General features: G+C 52.4%; 1 protein-coding gene across 1 annotated transcript in view; it reads right to left on the reverse strand.

The window, feature by feature from the left end:
* TFAP2E (transcription factor AP-2 epsilon) overlaps window positions 1–17470 on the reverse strand; it is an 18287-nt gene continuing 817 nt past the window's right edge. Inside the window, exons 2-6 of the mRNA XM_004705301.1 lie at window positions 16838–16889; window positions 5335–5557; window positions 4018–4136; window positions 3209–3350; window positions 1–283 (exon numbers count right to left, since the gene is read on the reverse strand). Of these exons, the coding sequence (XP_004705358.1) occupies window positions 1–283; window positions 3209–3350; window positions 4018–4136; window positions 5335–5557; window positions 16838–16889 (819 nt within the window). The remainder of the gene's footprint in view (window positions 284–3208; window positions 3351–4017; window positions 4137–5334; window positions 5558–16837; window positions 16890–17470) is intronic.

Below are 17470 nucleotides of genomic sequence, written 5' to 3' on the forward strand. Positions count from 1 at the left end.
TTATTTCCGATGCTTGGCATCCTTTTCCAAAGCCTTGGTGTCGGTGTGCCCGCTGCCTGCACTGCTGAGGAACATCTTGTCCAGCCCCTTGAGAGACTCCAGCAGGTAGTTCTGGAAGGCAGTGAGGGCAGCGCAGATGGCCGGCCCTCCAAAGCCGTGCGTGATGAGGCTAAAGTGTGTCAGGCAGCTCTGCACCCCGGGCTCCAGGATGAGGGCGGGGCGGCTGTTACCCAGAGGTGAGCGGTCCTGAGCCATCAAGTCCGCAAACTCCTTGCAGATCTGCCTGGCGTGGGGAGAGGGTCAGAGGTTAGAAGACAAGTCTGAGCAGTTTATATACATAGATGATGGCTGACTCCCACAGCCTGCAAATGATGATCACACACCTTCTTACAGAAAAGAAATTAAGGTTCACAGAGTGTCGCCCAATAGCCTCCTCTTTGTCCCAATAAAGCTAGGAGCACGTTGGAGCTAATACCCTATGATCGCTCGCCTTGTTGAAAAGGCCGAGCCCGTCTGGGGTCTTGAAGGCTTGAAGGTAATCAAGCGGCCATCAAGCTCAGAAGCGACGGAGCCCACGTGGAAGAAGCACACCAGCCTGTGCGATCACGAGGTGTTGAAGGGATCAGGTATCAGGCATCATCAGAACAAAAAATCTTACCATCATGAATGATGGGGGGAGTGCGAAGTGGAGACCCAAAGCCCATTAGTAGGCCACTGGAGATCCCCTTGCAGAGGGGTCTCGGGGAGGAGAGGAGCCAGTCGGTGTGATGTAGCAGCAATGGAAGATGCAACTTTCCTCTGGTTCCTGAATGCTTCCTCCCCACCCCCACTATCATGATCCGAATTCTACCTTGTGGGTCTGGCTGGACCGGAGGATGTACACTGGTACGGATGGGAACTGGAAGCACAGGGAATTCCAGGCGGATGATCCCTTTGGGACCAGTGGTGTGAGTGGAGATGCTGGGAGGATGGAGGGAGAGTGGGTTGGAAAGAGGGAACCAATTACAAGGAACTATATGTGACCTCCTCCCTGGGGGACAGACAACCGAAAAGTGGGTGAAGGGAGATGCCGGACAGGGCAAGATATGACAAAATAATAATTTATAAATTATCAAGGGCTCATGAGGGAGGGAGGAGCGGGGAGGGAGGGGGAAAATGAGGACCTAATGCCGGTGGCTTAGTGGAGAGGAAATGTTTTGAGAATGATGAGGGCAATGAATGTACAAATGTGCTTTACACAATTGATGTGTGTATGGATTGTGATGAGTTGTATGAGCCCCTAATAAAACAAAAAAAGAAAAAGCCGAGCCCCTGATATAGTTCATTCTGACCCCTGGTGATCCTGTATGTCAAAGCAGAACTGGACTCCATAGGGTCTCCTTGGAAAACGCTTGGTGGAAGCAGGTAGTCAGGCCTTTCTTCCACAGTGCTTCCGGATAGGTCTTAACCAACAACTGCTTGCTAAGTGTTGCCGCTGTGAGGTGTCAAATCGATTTTGGCTCATGAGGACCCCATGTGTCGAGTAGACCTGCCCTTGAGGTTTTGGAGACTGTAATCTTTACAGACCCAAATCAACAGGTCTTCTCTCCCACAGACCTACCGGGTGAGTGCAAACCACCAAGCTTGATGCTAGCAGCCAAGCGCTACATGGCTGCACCACCAGGGACCTCTTAGTTCCAATCGTTTGTGCCACCCAGGGACTCTCCTTGTTGAAGTCCTGTCCATACTCAGGGTCCAGCTGAAAGCTCCAGGCATCTCTCCTTGTTCCCCTCTCCTCTCTGCTTCCCCATCCCAAACACCCAACGCTCCACAGAGCTTGATACTTGAAATCACAGAGAGCAATTCGGATCTGCTTCGGATAACTAAGGAATAGCCAGCAGCACACACTGAGGACTGGATCCCTATCCTAGAAATAGGAAGCTGGCTTCCAAAAAGTTAGACAGCCTGCCTAAGGGACGAGTCCAGCTCCAGTTGGTGGACCCAGGACTCATTTCTCGGTGTGTCCTGTATAGGGGACCCGATCATCTTAGATACGCAGAAACGCAGGAAAGGCTACTGAATGAGCCAATGTCCGCCCACTACAGCAGGAGCAGCCTAAAGGTCTCTGCCTTTGATTGTCCCTGGAGCCTGTGACTCCTCTTCTGCCTAGGGTACTTGAAGAAAGCCTCGATGGGGCAGGGTGGAGCTGTGGTTTGAAGGGGGACATGAACTGCATTCACTGGGCACTGGGTAGCAGGCGGTCCAAGCAAAAAAGCAGGCCCGCAGATGTTTGGACAGGAGAGGGGGTTAGAGCAGGAGGAGGGCTGGGGTGTGTAGGGTCAGGTGTGGAACCCTCCAAACCATTTGCATTTTATCTCAGAAGTTAGTGATTTTCAAAGCTCCTTCCTTTCCTCCCTCCCTCTTTACTTGTCAATGGAAACCTTTCTAAAGCACCAAATGTTTCTGGAATATCAGTCTTTAAGGCGGGTCGGAGACACCCACTCGTTTGCAAAGTCAATGCAGTAACACTGGAAGCCACTGAAGAGGTTGGGGCAGGGAGCAGTGGCAGGGAGGGGGTGTCCTGGGATGAATTCCAGCCTGGACGAGAGGAAAGGCCTGAGTTGGGGTGGCAGCATGAGAGCGGTGGGGGCGGCGGCGGCGGCACCATCAGGACTTGCAAAGGGATCTGGTGTGGACAAAGGGCAGGGAGGGTCGGCCTGGGTAGGTGCTGAAGTCCACAGGGGCCGCTGGGCAAGATTCGTATAGAGAGAATCAGACCACAGCACCTCCGACTCACAGTGGGATGGAGGCATATGGTACCATGGGGCAGGGAATGAGTGTAGTACCCACACAGAAGCATGTATGCGACACTGTATGCAGACGCATGGGGCCTAGAAATGTCCTGGGCTCCTCTATGTGCGGTGGAGGACACCCATGTATAACTAAGTACCATGGGTACGGTCCCTCAAATGTACCACTTGTGGTGCCCATGTGGGCCTGCAGAATGCACAGGGGCCACCCGAGTGCCTTTTGTGTGCCAAACTAAGCACAGAGCCCAGTTGTGCCCGTGTATGGTGCCGCACATGCCTATACGTGGTGCCACATGTACCCTGTGCTCATGAGTGGTGTCCACCGGGCCCATGGTCGGTGTCTATGCCTGTGCCCAGCACCCATGGCGGCTCGTGCATGGAACCCAGTGTGCATGCCCATGCACGGCACCCTTACTCACTTGGCTGCCAGCAGCATGTTCTTGCGGCTGTGCAGTTCCCCAGGGTCGGCATGCTGTCGGCACACGTACTCAGCGGCTGCCTTGGCTGGGAACTCAGTCTCACACACATAGCCGAAGTCTCGGGCCAGGTGCACGGCCTCTCCTGGGGGTGAGGGGGCAGAGATGAGCTGTCTGCTTCTGTAGATCGATGCCTTCCCCTGTTTCCCCCTACCTGGCCCCCCCCACCCCCCAGCTCCAGCTCCAATTCCATTGCCCCCTACTTGGGCCCATCAAGACTGGGCTCTGATGCAATAAGTGGATGGGAGTGGGAGGGTGAGGGGAATTGGGAGCAAACAATGAATACGGGGAGGGGGGCACTAGAAATGATTGTGATGTTGTACATTTAACTCTTTTAAAAAGCAACTTAACTATGGAAGTATATGATATATGAGTATTATATCAAGAAAACTACTAAAAAACAGCATGGCCTCTGAGCTCAGCAGTGGCAGATTACCCAGCCCTGACACAAGTCCAGATTCACCAATTCCCCGGGAAAGGGGTTCTATCATCAGTCGTCTGTCCCTTACCACCTCCAAACACGGGCTTCTCCTTTCCACTTATCACAATCCATACATCAATCGTGTCAAATATATTTGTACATATGTTGCCATCATCATTTCCAAAACATTTTCTTTCTACCATGCGCCTTTTTAATATGCGACGATACATCAAGTACAGGTGCAGACAGCACAGACATTCACATGAACATGCCCTCATGCCTAAGAGACGGCCACACACAGGATGGCACGCCGCTCTCAGGCCTCACTCACCCTCCACCAGGGAAGTCAGCAGCGTCACATTGGCAGCCTTGCGCCGGCCTGCTGGCAGGTTGAGCCCAATCTTCTCCAGCCGTTCCCGCAGGCACCGGCCCCCATTCTTTGACTTAGCCCTTGACATACACAGAGAGACACACACACAACTATGAAGACAAGAGAGAAGCATGTGGGCTAAGAGAGCCTCCCTGAACTTGCTGTCCCCACCAGCTCCGTTGGAGGTTTGGGTCTGAGACGGACAGACCCTCTTTCAGCATGGCCCCAACCTTCCTAATCACCTGGTCCTGGAGCCAAGATGGAGGGAGAGGAGACACCCGACACCCTTCAGGAGTTTCTGCCCAGCCCTCTCAACAGCTGGGTCAGCTCAGGGTAGGGCGCAGTGGACCAGCCTCTTTGGGTTATTCCTCACGGCTACCCAGGGACAAACAGACGTAAACCGAGACACATGGACCTGCAGACAGACACAAAGGGAGACAGGGACATTCACAGGTACCCAGGGACACACAGACAGGCAGGTAAACACACGCAGAGGGCCCAGATTACAGAGACACAATCACACTTGTAGAGACAGACAGACGTAGACACACAGACAGTAGAGAAGCTCACACACCCAGGGACCGGGGGGCACAGACATAGTCACCGTATGTTCACATCGGCACAGGGTCCCAGGGTCGTGTGTACAGATGCTCAAGGAGATAATCCAACAACTGCACAAATGCAAAGACTGGCACACATACATATATCTAGCTTCAAATGCGCACACACATGCACACATACACACACACACACCATCTTCAGACACATCACAGCTCACAGCCCCAAAGCAGTAACACCCTGCACAGACACAGGACATGTGAAGAGAGACACAGCTATGAAAACAACCCATGAACCCCCATGCTGTGCCACCCAACCCACACAGAGGCCTAGATGGCCATGGGGAATAGTTCTGGGTTTTGGGGGGGCCCTGTCCTGGGGGAAAGGGTGAAGATGACAGCCTCTCTTCCCCAGTCAGCCTTGCCCATCCTTCCCAATGTGGGTGGTCTTCCATCCCTTCTCTGTGTCCAGGCTGTTTCTCGTCAGCCTCCCACCACCATCCTTCAACCCACCGACCTGTGGGAGCTGCCAGCGACCTGGGCCTGCCCCCAGAGCATGTAGAATCTTATGTCTTAATATCTGCCCTCCTTCCCCAGGGGGCAAGAGACGATACTGTGGCCTGGGGTGAGACTGGGAAGAGAACTTAACCCACTGAGAAGGTTCAAGACCAGGGACATGGACCTGGGTGCTGTGCAGGGATTCGTGGGCTGGACTTCCTACCTGCGGAGGACGCCCCCCAGGAGGGAGGCGTTGAGGCACTCAGGAGGCGAGAGTCGCCGCTGCACCTCCCCCACCGTCACCTTGTACTTGGATGTGGAGCTGAGCAGTGAGAGCCGGCCGGGCACGGAGCAGAAGACCTCACTGGGGTTTGTGATGCCACCAATCAGACTGTCTTTGGCCAATGCCAGGCTCGAGAGGCTGCTTGCTTTGGAGGGGATGGGGACTGTAGGGCAAGGGAGAGAGAAGACACTGAGCAAGGGACCACAGGACAGAGACACCAGCCAGGCCAGGGGGGAAAGGAACGTGTGGGTGAAGTTTGTGTGGGTGAAGTTTGTACTGGGAGCTGGGTGCCAAGCTCCCCTCCGACGTCAGTATCCCAGGACCTTTGGGGGAGGGACCATTTTCCCTGCTCTACAAACAAAGGAGCTGAAGCACATAGATTAAAGTGCACGTCCAAGTCCACTCCGTGGTGGAAACTGGACCCCAGAGCTGTCTGCGTCTTAAATCCATGTGCCCCTGCCTTCACTGAGCAGGATGGCTCCCTAGGAAAACTCACAACATCTTCGGCCAAGTGTTAGCGTGGGTGGGAGCGTGTGCAATCAGAAGGAGGTAAAATGAGGAAATGGGAGTTTGAGGTGTGGAGCAGGCCTCCTGGGGCCATCACAAGGTGTCCCCTCTTCCCACCCATGATCTCCACCTCTCCCAAAGCCCTGGGATCCGGAGAATATATGGCCCCACGAGGCCTCCAGCCGTGGCCTCCTTCCTGCCAAGTGACTCAGGTGCTACAGAAAACCAAGACTTCTCTCTCGCCCCATGACACACAGTGTCCTATGAAGGAAGAGCGGAAAAGGGAGCCTGAGAAGCTAATTTCCTAGGACCCACCTAGGAAATAGACTCCTGGGGCAGGTGCTTCCTCAGAAAGAACCCTAGTGGCGACGTGGCTTCAACACCGGACTGACTGCTAACCACAGGTACTGGGCAGTGAGCTGGGCTTTGAGGTTTGGCCTCCCCAGAGAAATGTTTCAGCTCTCTCTTCTTTCCAGGGAACGAGGGCCTTGGTAAAGAAGGCCCCGTAGAAAGATTAAGTCGGGGGGAGGGCGGCCTGGGGCGAACAATTCCTGAGGTGCTTAGAGCCTGTTGGCACCATGGTTAAGTGCTCAGCTGCAGTGGTTCGAAGCAGCCAGCCGCTCCTTGGGGGACAGGAGAATCTCTTGGAGACTCTGTCCTGTAGGGTCACTGGGAGTGACAACAACCGTGTACGTGGAGCAACAGGGCACCATGTGCTTACGTTGACAACCTCGCTGAATCCGAAAATCAAGCCTTGAGGAGGCCAAAGTCCTTATTCCCAATTTGCAGATGAATAAACTACAGCCCAAGGAGATAAAGGAGTGTGGTTGAGATCCTGCAACTAGTGGGCAGAGGTCCAAGAGCCACCCAAAACTGTGGCTTCCAAGGCAGCACTACCAGCCTTCGTGCCATCTGGCAGTTTCTTTCTGAGCACCTACATGCCGGGCAGCCCTGGTGGCATGATGGTTATGTGGTGGACTGTTAACCTCAAAGTCAGCAGTTCAAGACCACCAGCCGCTCTGCTTTCTACTCCCATAAAGAGCTGCAGTCTTAGGAGCCCACAGGGGCAGTTCTACTCTGCCCTACAGCGTCACAATGAGTCAGAGTCAACTCCAGGGCAGGGAGGGATGTGCCAGGCACTATGCAAGGGCCCGGAATATGCCTGGAATCCAGCCACCTCTCCACCTGTCGGCATGCTCGCAGACAACGAGCTCCTCTCCTGCCTGAATTCTGCAGTCACTTTCGTTCCGCTGTTCTGCTCCCGAGAACCCTTCCTGAAACATACATCACCTCACAGCTTGCAACTCATCAGCGCTGGGCTGGTTCTCTGAGACGCAAATCCAAATTCACCAGGGTGTTGCAAACAGTGAACGTGCTTGCCTGCCCAGTTGGTCATTTAAATCCACCTAGAGGCACCTTGGAGGAAAGGCCTGGCAATCTACTTCCAAAATCTCCACCATTGAAAACCCGATGGAGCATAGCTCTGCTCAGCTTGACAATAACTGGTCTTTATCCTTTAGTGAGTCCCAACTGTCTACCAACAGTAGCAATCCTGTGGCTAGGTGCTATCTATTATCCGTATCTCCATTTCCAAATGATGAAACCAAGGGTTCGAAGAAGTAACTTTCCCCAAAGACAGCCCAGCAAGGAAGGAGCAGATCTGGGTCTGGAATATCCATCAGTGACTCTCATCGTTAACCATCAGGTTATAAGCCCTCTTTTGGGGTCCAGCCCATGCTTGCCTTTCCTGCCTGTCCCCTCCCACTTCAGGCTCTAGAACAGAAATACAATATGACTTGCATACATACGTTTACATTTTCCAGCAGTCACTCTGAAAAAAGTCAAAACAGGAGATGAATTTGAAGGATATATTTTAAGTTGCCCCAAACTATCAAAAACAAGATCATTTCAACATTTAATCGGTGTTTTAAGAATAATGATGAAGATGTTTACTGGCTCTCTCTTTTTGATGCCCTCTGAAACCTAGTGTAAATGTTACCTGGACAGTCCATCTCATGGAGACCAGCCACATTTCAAGAGCTCAGCCGCCCTGTGTGGTTAGCTGGTGGCTCCCTCAGCCCTGGGTAGCTCAGTTGTAGACGACAAAGGGGCAAGCAGGTAACTTAAGCAGGAAAGATGCGGGCGGGTAGACCGAGGTCTACGGAAAAGAGCAACTTGGTTGAGTTAGTTGTTGCTCTGCAGGAATACAAGAGTTCTTTCCGAGTTCCCTGTTTTCAGGGGGCCAGGGGCCTGAAGAAGCCAGGGTTCTAGATCGCTACTAGGATTCTCAGGATTTTTAAACATTGGTAAAAGAAGTGCTGGTGCACAAAGGGTTAAGCATTCGGCAGCTAACAGAAAGGATGGCAGTTCAAACCCATCCAGTGGTTCCTCGGGAGAAAGACCCCGGCTGTTGGCTTCCTGGACCTTCTATTTATCTATTACAGCCTGGAAACCCCCAAGGGGCAGTGCCACGGTGTCAACCTGGGATTGCTATGAGCTGAAAATGAACTGAGGGCTCCCAATGATGACAACGGCTTTAAATATATGAAAAATAATAAAGCCTAGGCCATCCTAGATCTGGGACCATCAGGCGTGAGCTCTTTGAGCCCCCAGAACTACCCAATCTCTTGTCTCCTGCATGAGCCTTCTCCATTTACTGAGCAGCGCCCTGTTTCCCAGGCCTCAGCCCCCAGACTCCACTGATCCCGCAGCCTCACCCCTTCTCACCGCCCTCTCTGCACTGATCCTGAATTTGCCAGTCTGCGTGCCTGAGGGGGTCAGGGTGGGGGGTGGAGAAGGTCTTGGTACAGGTGGGCCTGCGTGAGATACACGAGTGAAATAAAGCCCTTGGAACCCGAAGTGGGAAAAGGGGTCCCACGCTTGCTCAGGGAGCATGAGAGGATCCAGAGTCCTTAGTTAACACTGATAGTACACTCCCCTTCTTCCCTGGGCCCCACAGGAGCAGGCACAGGGAGGGCCAAAAGGTCAGGAAAAGCAGAGTGTTGAGGGGCCAGCACAACCTGTTCTCTCCCCGCTGTCTGTTCCCCCTTCCCTTCTGCACCCGGGCAAGTGCCCTGTCCTCAGAGCAGGGGCACAACGAGGGTGAGGCAAAGGAGGCATTTACCCAGGGTGCAAAATTTAAAGAGACACCAATAAACTCAACAGCCTATATATATATATATTTTTTTTAAATAGCATTTTAGTGTAACAATTTTGAAACTCAAAATGAATATCAAACCTTCATAAGTGAATAAAGCATCACATTTTAAAATGAAGAGAGGGTCTCATTTGCATGGCCTGCCTCACGTGAATGTTGGTCTTGCTACTGAGTGAGGTACAAAGATGTCCTGACACAACAGACACCCTTCTGGACGCGCATTAGCGCGCCTCCCTGCCCTGTGTCCCCCTGCCTCTCTCCCCAAGTGTCCCTCTGCCCTGAGAGGACTTTTGGGGTGGGGCAGAAGTAATCTGTAGCTTGCTCCTTTGGGTGGTAATAACTCTGCACACATTTGTCAAAATGCATAGAACTGTACATCACTAAAGGGTGAACTGCATTGTGTAAATTATGCGTCAAAAAACTTGACTTAAAAAATAATACTAAAACCAAAATCAAGCCCGTGGCCACCAGGTCATCTCTAACTCCCGGCGACCTGTAAAAGGCAGTAGAACTGTCCCGTAGTTTCCAGACCGTGAACCTGTACGGGCGCAGACTGCCCCAGCTTTCTCCGAGGCGCGGCTGGCCTTTCTGTTCGCAGCTGAGCGCTTAACCACTGCACCACCAAGCCTCCCCCCCAAAAAAGTAGTAGTAAAAATACAAATTGATTAAGAGAAAACTAAAAGAAGGGTAAAATGACTGTCCCCTTCTGTCACTCCTTGCCAGTGGGAGTGGTCGGAGAAACAGACAGTTATCTGCAGCCTCAGTCTCTGCCGTCCCAAACCACGGGCTCCCTGAGGTCAGCCCCTGGGAGAATGGTAGAGACCAAAGCTTTGGTATGCAAACATACACAAGCGTGGAGTGATGTTACACGGAAAACACATACTCTTGTCCCCAGCTACATAGATGCCCGCCTTGAATGTTGTAGGGCTGTGGCAGCATGCACACGGATATCTGCAAGTGTGTTGCTCCTACTGATATATGTGAACACGGCGGGCGTGAGGCACGCTGGCTGGATCTAAGCAAGCATTGTTTGAGCTGTTAATGAGTCAGCCCCGCTCCTTCCCCTACTCCCATGACCCCTAGTGATGCCATGCGTGATGGGGCACAATTCGGCGGTGTGGACAGGCCCACTGTGATCCACAGCGTTTTCATTGGTTGAGTTTCAGAAGAAGATCACCAGGCCTTTCTTTCTAGTTTGTCTTAGTCCGGAAGCTCTGCTGAAACCTGTTCAGTATGATAGCAACACGCAAGCCTCCACTGACAGACAGGTGGTAGCTGCCCATGAGGTACATAGGCCAGGAATTGAAACCGGGTCTCCCACATGGAAAAAGAAAATTCTACTGCTGGGCCACCACTGCCCACTTCTGCAAGCGTAAGTGTAGCTGTCAGTGTAGGCGCAGGACATCTAGATACATGTTGTACAGACAAACAGCGGACTTCACCGCTCACCTTACCTGCTCCCTTTTTCTCAACAATGGAAGGAAGAGTGAGGCCTGGGCTTGTGAGCACAAAGGGCTAGGAGAGGGATGGTTTGGGAGGTAGGAATTAGGTTAGCGCAGATTAGTTTTTTGTCTCCAGCAGCAGGAGACTTCTGCGATGGGCTGGTCTGCTCACCGGTATCCTGCCCACACTGCAGAAGCATTCGCACGCACACTCCTGCAGACACAAGGGCTTCCAGTTACTCAACCTGCCAGACGAGACTCTCACACCCGCAAGTCTGCACACACTCTCTCTGTCCTCAGGGGCTAGATACAGTCTGATCACCAAACCCGTGGGATGTGCAACAGATTATTCCAGAAACTTTGTAAACACTGAAATTCCTTCTACAGAAAATAAAATCCTCCTGACCTGGGGTCAGGCCATAAGTTCCTTGATGCAACCAACAAAAGCACGATCCATGAAAGAAATTAAATGGTACGTGGGATTTGCGTAAAATCACAAACCTTTGTACCTAAAAAAAAATAAATAAAACCACTAAGAAAATAAACGTGAGGACAATTGTGAAGATGGCGCAGGACTGGGCAGGGTTGTGTTGTGTTGTGTTGTGTTGTGCATAGGGTCGCTATAAGTCAGAACCGACTCGATTGCATCTAACAACAGCAAGAAACTAAAAGGACAAAACATATTTGAAAATATCTGGACATCATGTATCTGATAAATTGTACCTACAATATAACAAGAACTTTTATAACTCAATAATAAGCTGAACAGCCCAATTATAAAAAGGACAAAATCTGAATAGGCATTGCATTAAAAATGATATGTGAATGGCTAGTAAGCTCAGCATCATTAGTCATTAGGGAAATGAATACTTAAAATATAACGAGATGTCCTAGAATGGCTGTAATCAACAAGTGTTGGTCAGAATGTGGAGAAATGACAACCCTTGTACATTGTTGGTGGGAACGAAAACAGGACAGCCACTTTGGAAAGCAGCTTGTTAGTTTCTTTAAAAAATTAAACACAAACTTAGCAGATAACCTAGCAACTCTACCTAACTAGAGCCATGCCAACACGTTCATCTAATGATATGTATGAAAACATTCATAAAGGCATTCTTCACTCTAGCTAAAATGTAAAGAGCCATGTCTATCATGAAGAATTAATTTCATCCATACAATAAAAAGCAATGAACTACTGATAGCTATTACAACATACATGAACCTCAAAGAGTTTCATCTATATAAGCTAGATGCAAAAAAAGGGCTATACATATTATGATTCCATGTATCTGAAACATCCAGAATGTACACATTTATAGAGAGCAAGCAGATCAGTGGTTGCCTAGGGCTTGGGGTGGGAGTGGAGACTGACTACAAACTGGAACGGAAATGTTTGGGAGTGATGGAAAATGAATGGTAGTGATGGTTACACAATTCTATGAATTTACTACAAATCACCGAATCCCATCTGTTCAGCTGAATTGGTATAGAAGGTTTTCCTCGATCATTGTACTCTGAAAAAATTAGCTACATGAAATCAAATTGACAATAGTTAACTCTAACCCCAATGCAAAAGTTTATGGGGCAGCGGGTTTAAGTCACTGGCGGTGCTATAATATAAAGAGAAATGTAGTGAAGGGTGACCCACATGAACAATGTAGCCAATGCTACTGCACTACCCATGGAGAAGCTGTTGAAGCCAATGTTACTGCACTACCCATGGAGAAGTTGTTGAAGACAATGTTACTGAACTACCCATGGAGAAGCTGTTGAAGCCAATGTTACTGCACTACCCATGGAGAAGTTGTTGAAGCCAATGTTACTGAACTACCTACCCATGGAGAAGTTGTTGAAGACAATGTTACTGAACTACCCATGGAGAAGTTGTTGAAGCCAATGTTACTGCACTACCCATGGAGAAGTTGTTGAAGCCAATGTTACTGAACTACCCATGGAGAAGTTGTTGAAGACAATGTTACTGAACTACCCATGGAGAAGTTGTTGGATGGATATATGATCTGCTGGGACCTGCAGGTTAAGTCTCCTCACCAATAGCTGGGTGTGTCTTAAATACAGTGGTGGCCAGTCACTCCCCAGTAACTCAAAAAAGAACAAAGAAAACAAGGTTCCAATGCCCTCAGTCAAGTCCAAACGGTCTGCAAGGGCCCTCCTCGGCTGCTTTCTAGGGCAGGCAGTGGACCTTGGAGGCAGCCCTGGGGCGAGAGGAGGCTGGTGAGTCAGTGTCAGGACTGCAGGGTCAAATTTCTATCTGTATGCAGTTTGGGAAAATTGATGAACAATTTTTGCATTGATTTTTATTTTGTTGAATATTGCATTAAGGTATTACTGATCTTGACTACTGAGTTTCCTAGTGCCCCCTGACATTTGGTCCCGAGGCAGAGGCCACACTCACCCTAGTCCTGCCCTCGGCCCACTTGAGAGAGTGCCTTTAGAAGTCTAGCCCCTCCCCACCTTCCTACTCCAGCCCCAAAGCTGGTGGGAGAGGGGAGGGAGACTATTTACATCAGCCCTGGTTGCTGGAGACCCCTTGAGGTGGACCAGGAAGTCCCTGAGAAAGAGAGAGGAGAATGTCCCCTTCTGGTCTTCACCCCTCAGCGAGGCAACCGCTGCCTTCCTCCAGAGTGACTCCCAAGTCTGTATCTCAACTCTCATCCCGAAAGCATTCCCTGTGAGCGGCGATGGTATAACCCCAAACCATTGCCTTTTCTAGGGAGAAGGTACTTGTGGGTGCTGCGCCAGGTGAGAGGTAAGTAGCTCAGCCCACTGGGCATTCCTTTTCCCAATGGTCTCAGATTTCAAAAGCCAGCATTCATCCATTCGTTCGGCACACCTCCACGGAGCACCTACTTCGCCCCGCCCAAACGGCCCCTCCTCCAGGAGGCCCCGCCCCAGGCACTCACCGAGGCTCCTGGGTGCTCAGTGCTCCCTCTACATCCTCACAGATCCCACCCCATCCCTGCCTGGGGGGCTGGAAAATATCTGTCATGGTCTAGCTCCTCTACCAGTCCCTCGGGCTGCCTGTGCCCCTGGGGCATGGCTGGAGGCATTGCAAAGCTGGAAGGGACAAATGGGGGCCATTCCCAGATCCACACAGTGGCCGCTTGGGGTGTTCTGCTGCCCCTGGAGTCCTGTGGTGGGGCGGGAACTTTCCTCCCTGCAGGGACAAGTATTCAGAATCTGGAAAGCTTCCAGGCACCCCTCTGCTCCCCTTCGTGGGTATCTACTATGCCAAGGCTGGAGATCTCCATGCAGCACAAAAGCTGCTTCCAGGGGGCTGGGTGGACTCCGTTAGGCCCCAGTGGCCTGAGAAGCAGTCCCCCTCCTCCCTGGGGCCAAGGAGAAGCTGGCGGAAGCTGCCTGCAGATGGCCACGGGTGACTCTATAATTCTAGGGCTCATGATGCGGGTGTGGTCCCTTACTGTCCCAAGGAGGCTCCAGGGCCTCTGCCACACAAGGGGGGTCGGGGTGGGGCGGGGGCTTCAGGCACCACTAAAGGGCCACGGGGAAAGATGGGCTGGCGGGAGGAAGAAGCCCCTGAGTGAGTGTGGAGGGGAAGAGCTGAGGTCTGCCTGCAGTGTCGGTCCTCAAGGCTCCAGAATGGAGAACTCCAGCTAGGCCACCTGCTCTGCTGCCACGCTTAGCTTGGCCACCCCCTGAGCACGCCCCTCTAAGGTTGAGCCACCTGGTGCTAGCCCTGCCGCAGCATTTATGAGGCCAACAGCCGCCAGCATAGACCCACTCTCCTGGCTCCCAAACCAGTCAAGAAGCAGGCGCTTCTTTCCAATTTGCTACAGGGCTCGGGGTGTGACTCCTTGTCCCTGGTGGGGAGAGTCCCTCGCTCACGTCTAGGGATTCACCAGGCTCCACTCAGTCACCGGTGGGTGGGTATGGATGTCCTGAGGGGTGTGCAAGCCCACATCCACAAGACGCGCCGACGCGTTGTATGGTGCCGGCATCGACACCGGATCCCATTGTATGCCAAGGATCTGGAAGGTATAGAAACTGATGTCCTTTGAAAGAAACTAATTTTTAAATTGTGGGAAATTACAGCTCCTCCTTCCAGTGGTCAACCCCCTGGCCCTGGGGAAAGAGGGGCTCAAAGATGTGCCGAATCTGGACAAGATGGCGGAATCGTCTACACTTCCCTAGTGCTGAAGTCCCCAAGCTTCTTCCTTCCACCCACTCCGGTGGGTCCTTGCATCGGTCACAGTCAGTAAGCGGGGCCCACCGCCAAGGTGGAATCCCTCTGGTGGACGCAGATGAGCAGCAGGCTCCTGCTTACGTCAGACCAAATTCTCCCTTTCATGCAGTTCACAAGAGGCACGGTCCATGAAGCTCCAACAGCACTCACCAACAAAGAACGGAGTCCCAGGCAAACTTCCATTCAGACTCCAGGCAGCCTGGGTCCCCAGTGCCCTCCCTACACTCACGGGTTCCAGTGACCCTGCCCCAGCTTCTAGAGCCCTCCCTTGCCCCTCCTCGTCTTCCCTCCATACCCTTTAGGACGTCTAGATAACTTCCAGGGTTGACAACCCAGCTCAGTTCCTGGAAGTCCCTTTCTTCCTCCTCCCCGCACTCCCCGTACTCCTTCCCTCCTGCCCCAGCTCTAGGAGGTCAGACACCCACATCCACCCCTCCATCCCTCAGCTCCTAAGAGCCCCGACCTCCATCCCCAGGCCCCTTAAGAACACAGGGATGGCAAACGGAGTCCGACTTGAAGGCACGCGGTGGAAAAACAACTCAGCCAAACCCCGTGTGGGAGCAGGGTTCCCCTGGGACTCCTCTGCGTCCGCTCTGGGCACACACTCCAAATCTCCAGAACCTGTCCGGTGAGAGCTGCTCGTCTCAGCCTCTTACTCGCTCCCTGTCCCTGCCCTTTCTTTGGCACCTACGGGAATTAGTTTAAATTTGGGGTGGAGTGGGGGGCCCAGAAACTGAGTGATCTCTCTCACAGCTGGCACGGGAACCTGCCACGGTGCACAGAAACTGCTCATTGGTATGCTGCCTAAGTGGTGCCTGGAGCGGAGCACCTGACGTACCTTATCTACGCCTCCACTTGGCAGCTAGAACTCAGGCCAGAAAGCCACTCCACTGTGGGAACTCATACTCCCGGCTTTCAGTAGTGCAACAAAATACATCAGCACCCCCACAAAGACACAGAGAGAGACCCTGGGATACCAAAGAACTCATTCCAGGGATATAAAACAGACAGATCCTGACACACACAGAGACCCCAGAGCACACGCCCATGTATGCCAATGTACCAGGCTCACAAATACACTCACAGCCACATAGACACACATGCGTAGAAACACTGAGGCTCCTAGAGAGGCTGACACATACAGGGTCCTGAACTCACAGGCAATCACCCGCAGAAGCTACCAGACCCTGACCCTGAGCACCACGCAGCCTAACACCACATTAACACGCCAACTCCCTTACTCTGAAAATGCTCTAGTGTGTGGAGGAAATTGCCCAGGGAGATGCAGGTCCCCAAGGCCCTGGTGAGAAGGTAGGAGCGGAGAGTGCTTGTTAGGCTCGAAATGGCAAGGCTCTGTACAGTAGCATTTCCATCACCACCTCTTAGAAAAGAGGGAAGCGGCTTAACTCATTCTGCAAATTAACTCCAGATCCACAAGAGTGCCCTTCCTTGGGCATGGAGAGGACGGGCCCTGGTGCCCAAAGGTGAATCGGTGGGCTCAGACAGTGCTTGGATGTCAGGCTGGTGGGCAGAGGTGTGTGTGTGTGTGTGTGTGTGTGTGTGTGTGACTTCCCAACTCCGTGCCACAGCACACTGTTTCTGCTGCAGTCCCTGCAACCTGTAACTGGGCAGCAGCGGAGTGCCAGGCACACAGGAGGCCCTGGGTGCTTGGAATATAAAGGATCTCTTCCCTAGTGGAGGAGTCCTGGTGGTGTAGTGATTATGCGTTGGGCTGCATTCCTCATGGTCAGCAGTTCGAAACCACCAGCAGCTCCACAGGAGAAAGACTGGGCTTTCTACTCGGGTAGTGAGTTTGGTTTGGTTTTGGTGCTAGTGGTGCAGTAGTTATGTGTTGGGCTGCTACCTGTAAAGTTAAACAGTTCAAAACCACCAGCCACCCTGCAGAAGAAAGACAGGACTTTCTACTTCTGGAAAGAGTTACAGTCTCAAAAACTCACAGGGGCAGATCCACCCTGTCCTATAGGGTCACTATGAGTCTCGGCTTTGTGTGTGTGTGTGTGTGTGTGTGTGTGTGTGTGCGTGCGCGCGCGCGCACACGCGCGCGCCTGAGTCCTCTCACCCTGCTATGCTCCCTCAGACACAGCCATCACTTACCTTTCTTGATCACTGACTGGTCCAGGAGGCTCATTCCCGGCTCATCCATGGCCTGAAAGAGGAGAGCGAGATGGTGAGGGCGAGTCTGGACTGCTTTTTCAGTCCCTTCCCAGTCCCTGTTGTCCCTGGTCTCTATCTGCTATGCCCCAAGGGGACCTCAGCAGCACCTTCGGCAAAAGAGCTAGAGTCTGGGTGCCTCAGGGTGCCAAGCCAGAAAAGGGAATTAAAACTTCAGACAGGCAACTAATCACTCGGCTCTCTTTGCCCTCGACAACCAGGGCCTGGGAATAGTGGTCCTTTGTGGCTCAGCGACAACCAGGTGGGGAGGGGAAGGCAAAGTTAAGGCCCCGCTATTTACTGCCTACCCCCTCCCCCCCACCCCCCACTCCAGTGCCTCAGTGCCTGTCTATGTCTAATCCAAGTCAAAGTGACAAGTGGTGGGTTGGGGAGAAGCCGGCCTCCGGCATTCCTTGTCACCCTAGGCCTGCCATGACTTCCGCGGCCGCGACGGGCCCATCTCGGAGCCCCAGGGCCTCACCTGCAGGTCCTCCAGGCTGGGCGGCGCCGCCAGCCCAGGGAGACCAAGGGACGCATCGGCCAGGCCGTGCGCGCCGTCGGCCAGGCTGTGCAGGA

The sequence above is a fragment of the Echinops telfairi genome, unplaced genomic scaffold, assembly GCF_000313985.2.
Source record: "Echinops telfairi isolate 266 unplaced genomic scaffold, ASM31398v2 ScPeMD7_7457;HRSCAF=8495, whole genome shotgun sequence".
In the NCBI taxonomy this organism is placed as follows: Eukaryota; Metazoa; Chordata; class Mammalia; order Afrosoricida; family Tenrecidae; genus Echinops; species Echinops telfairi.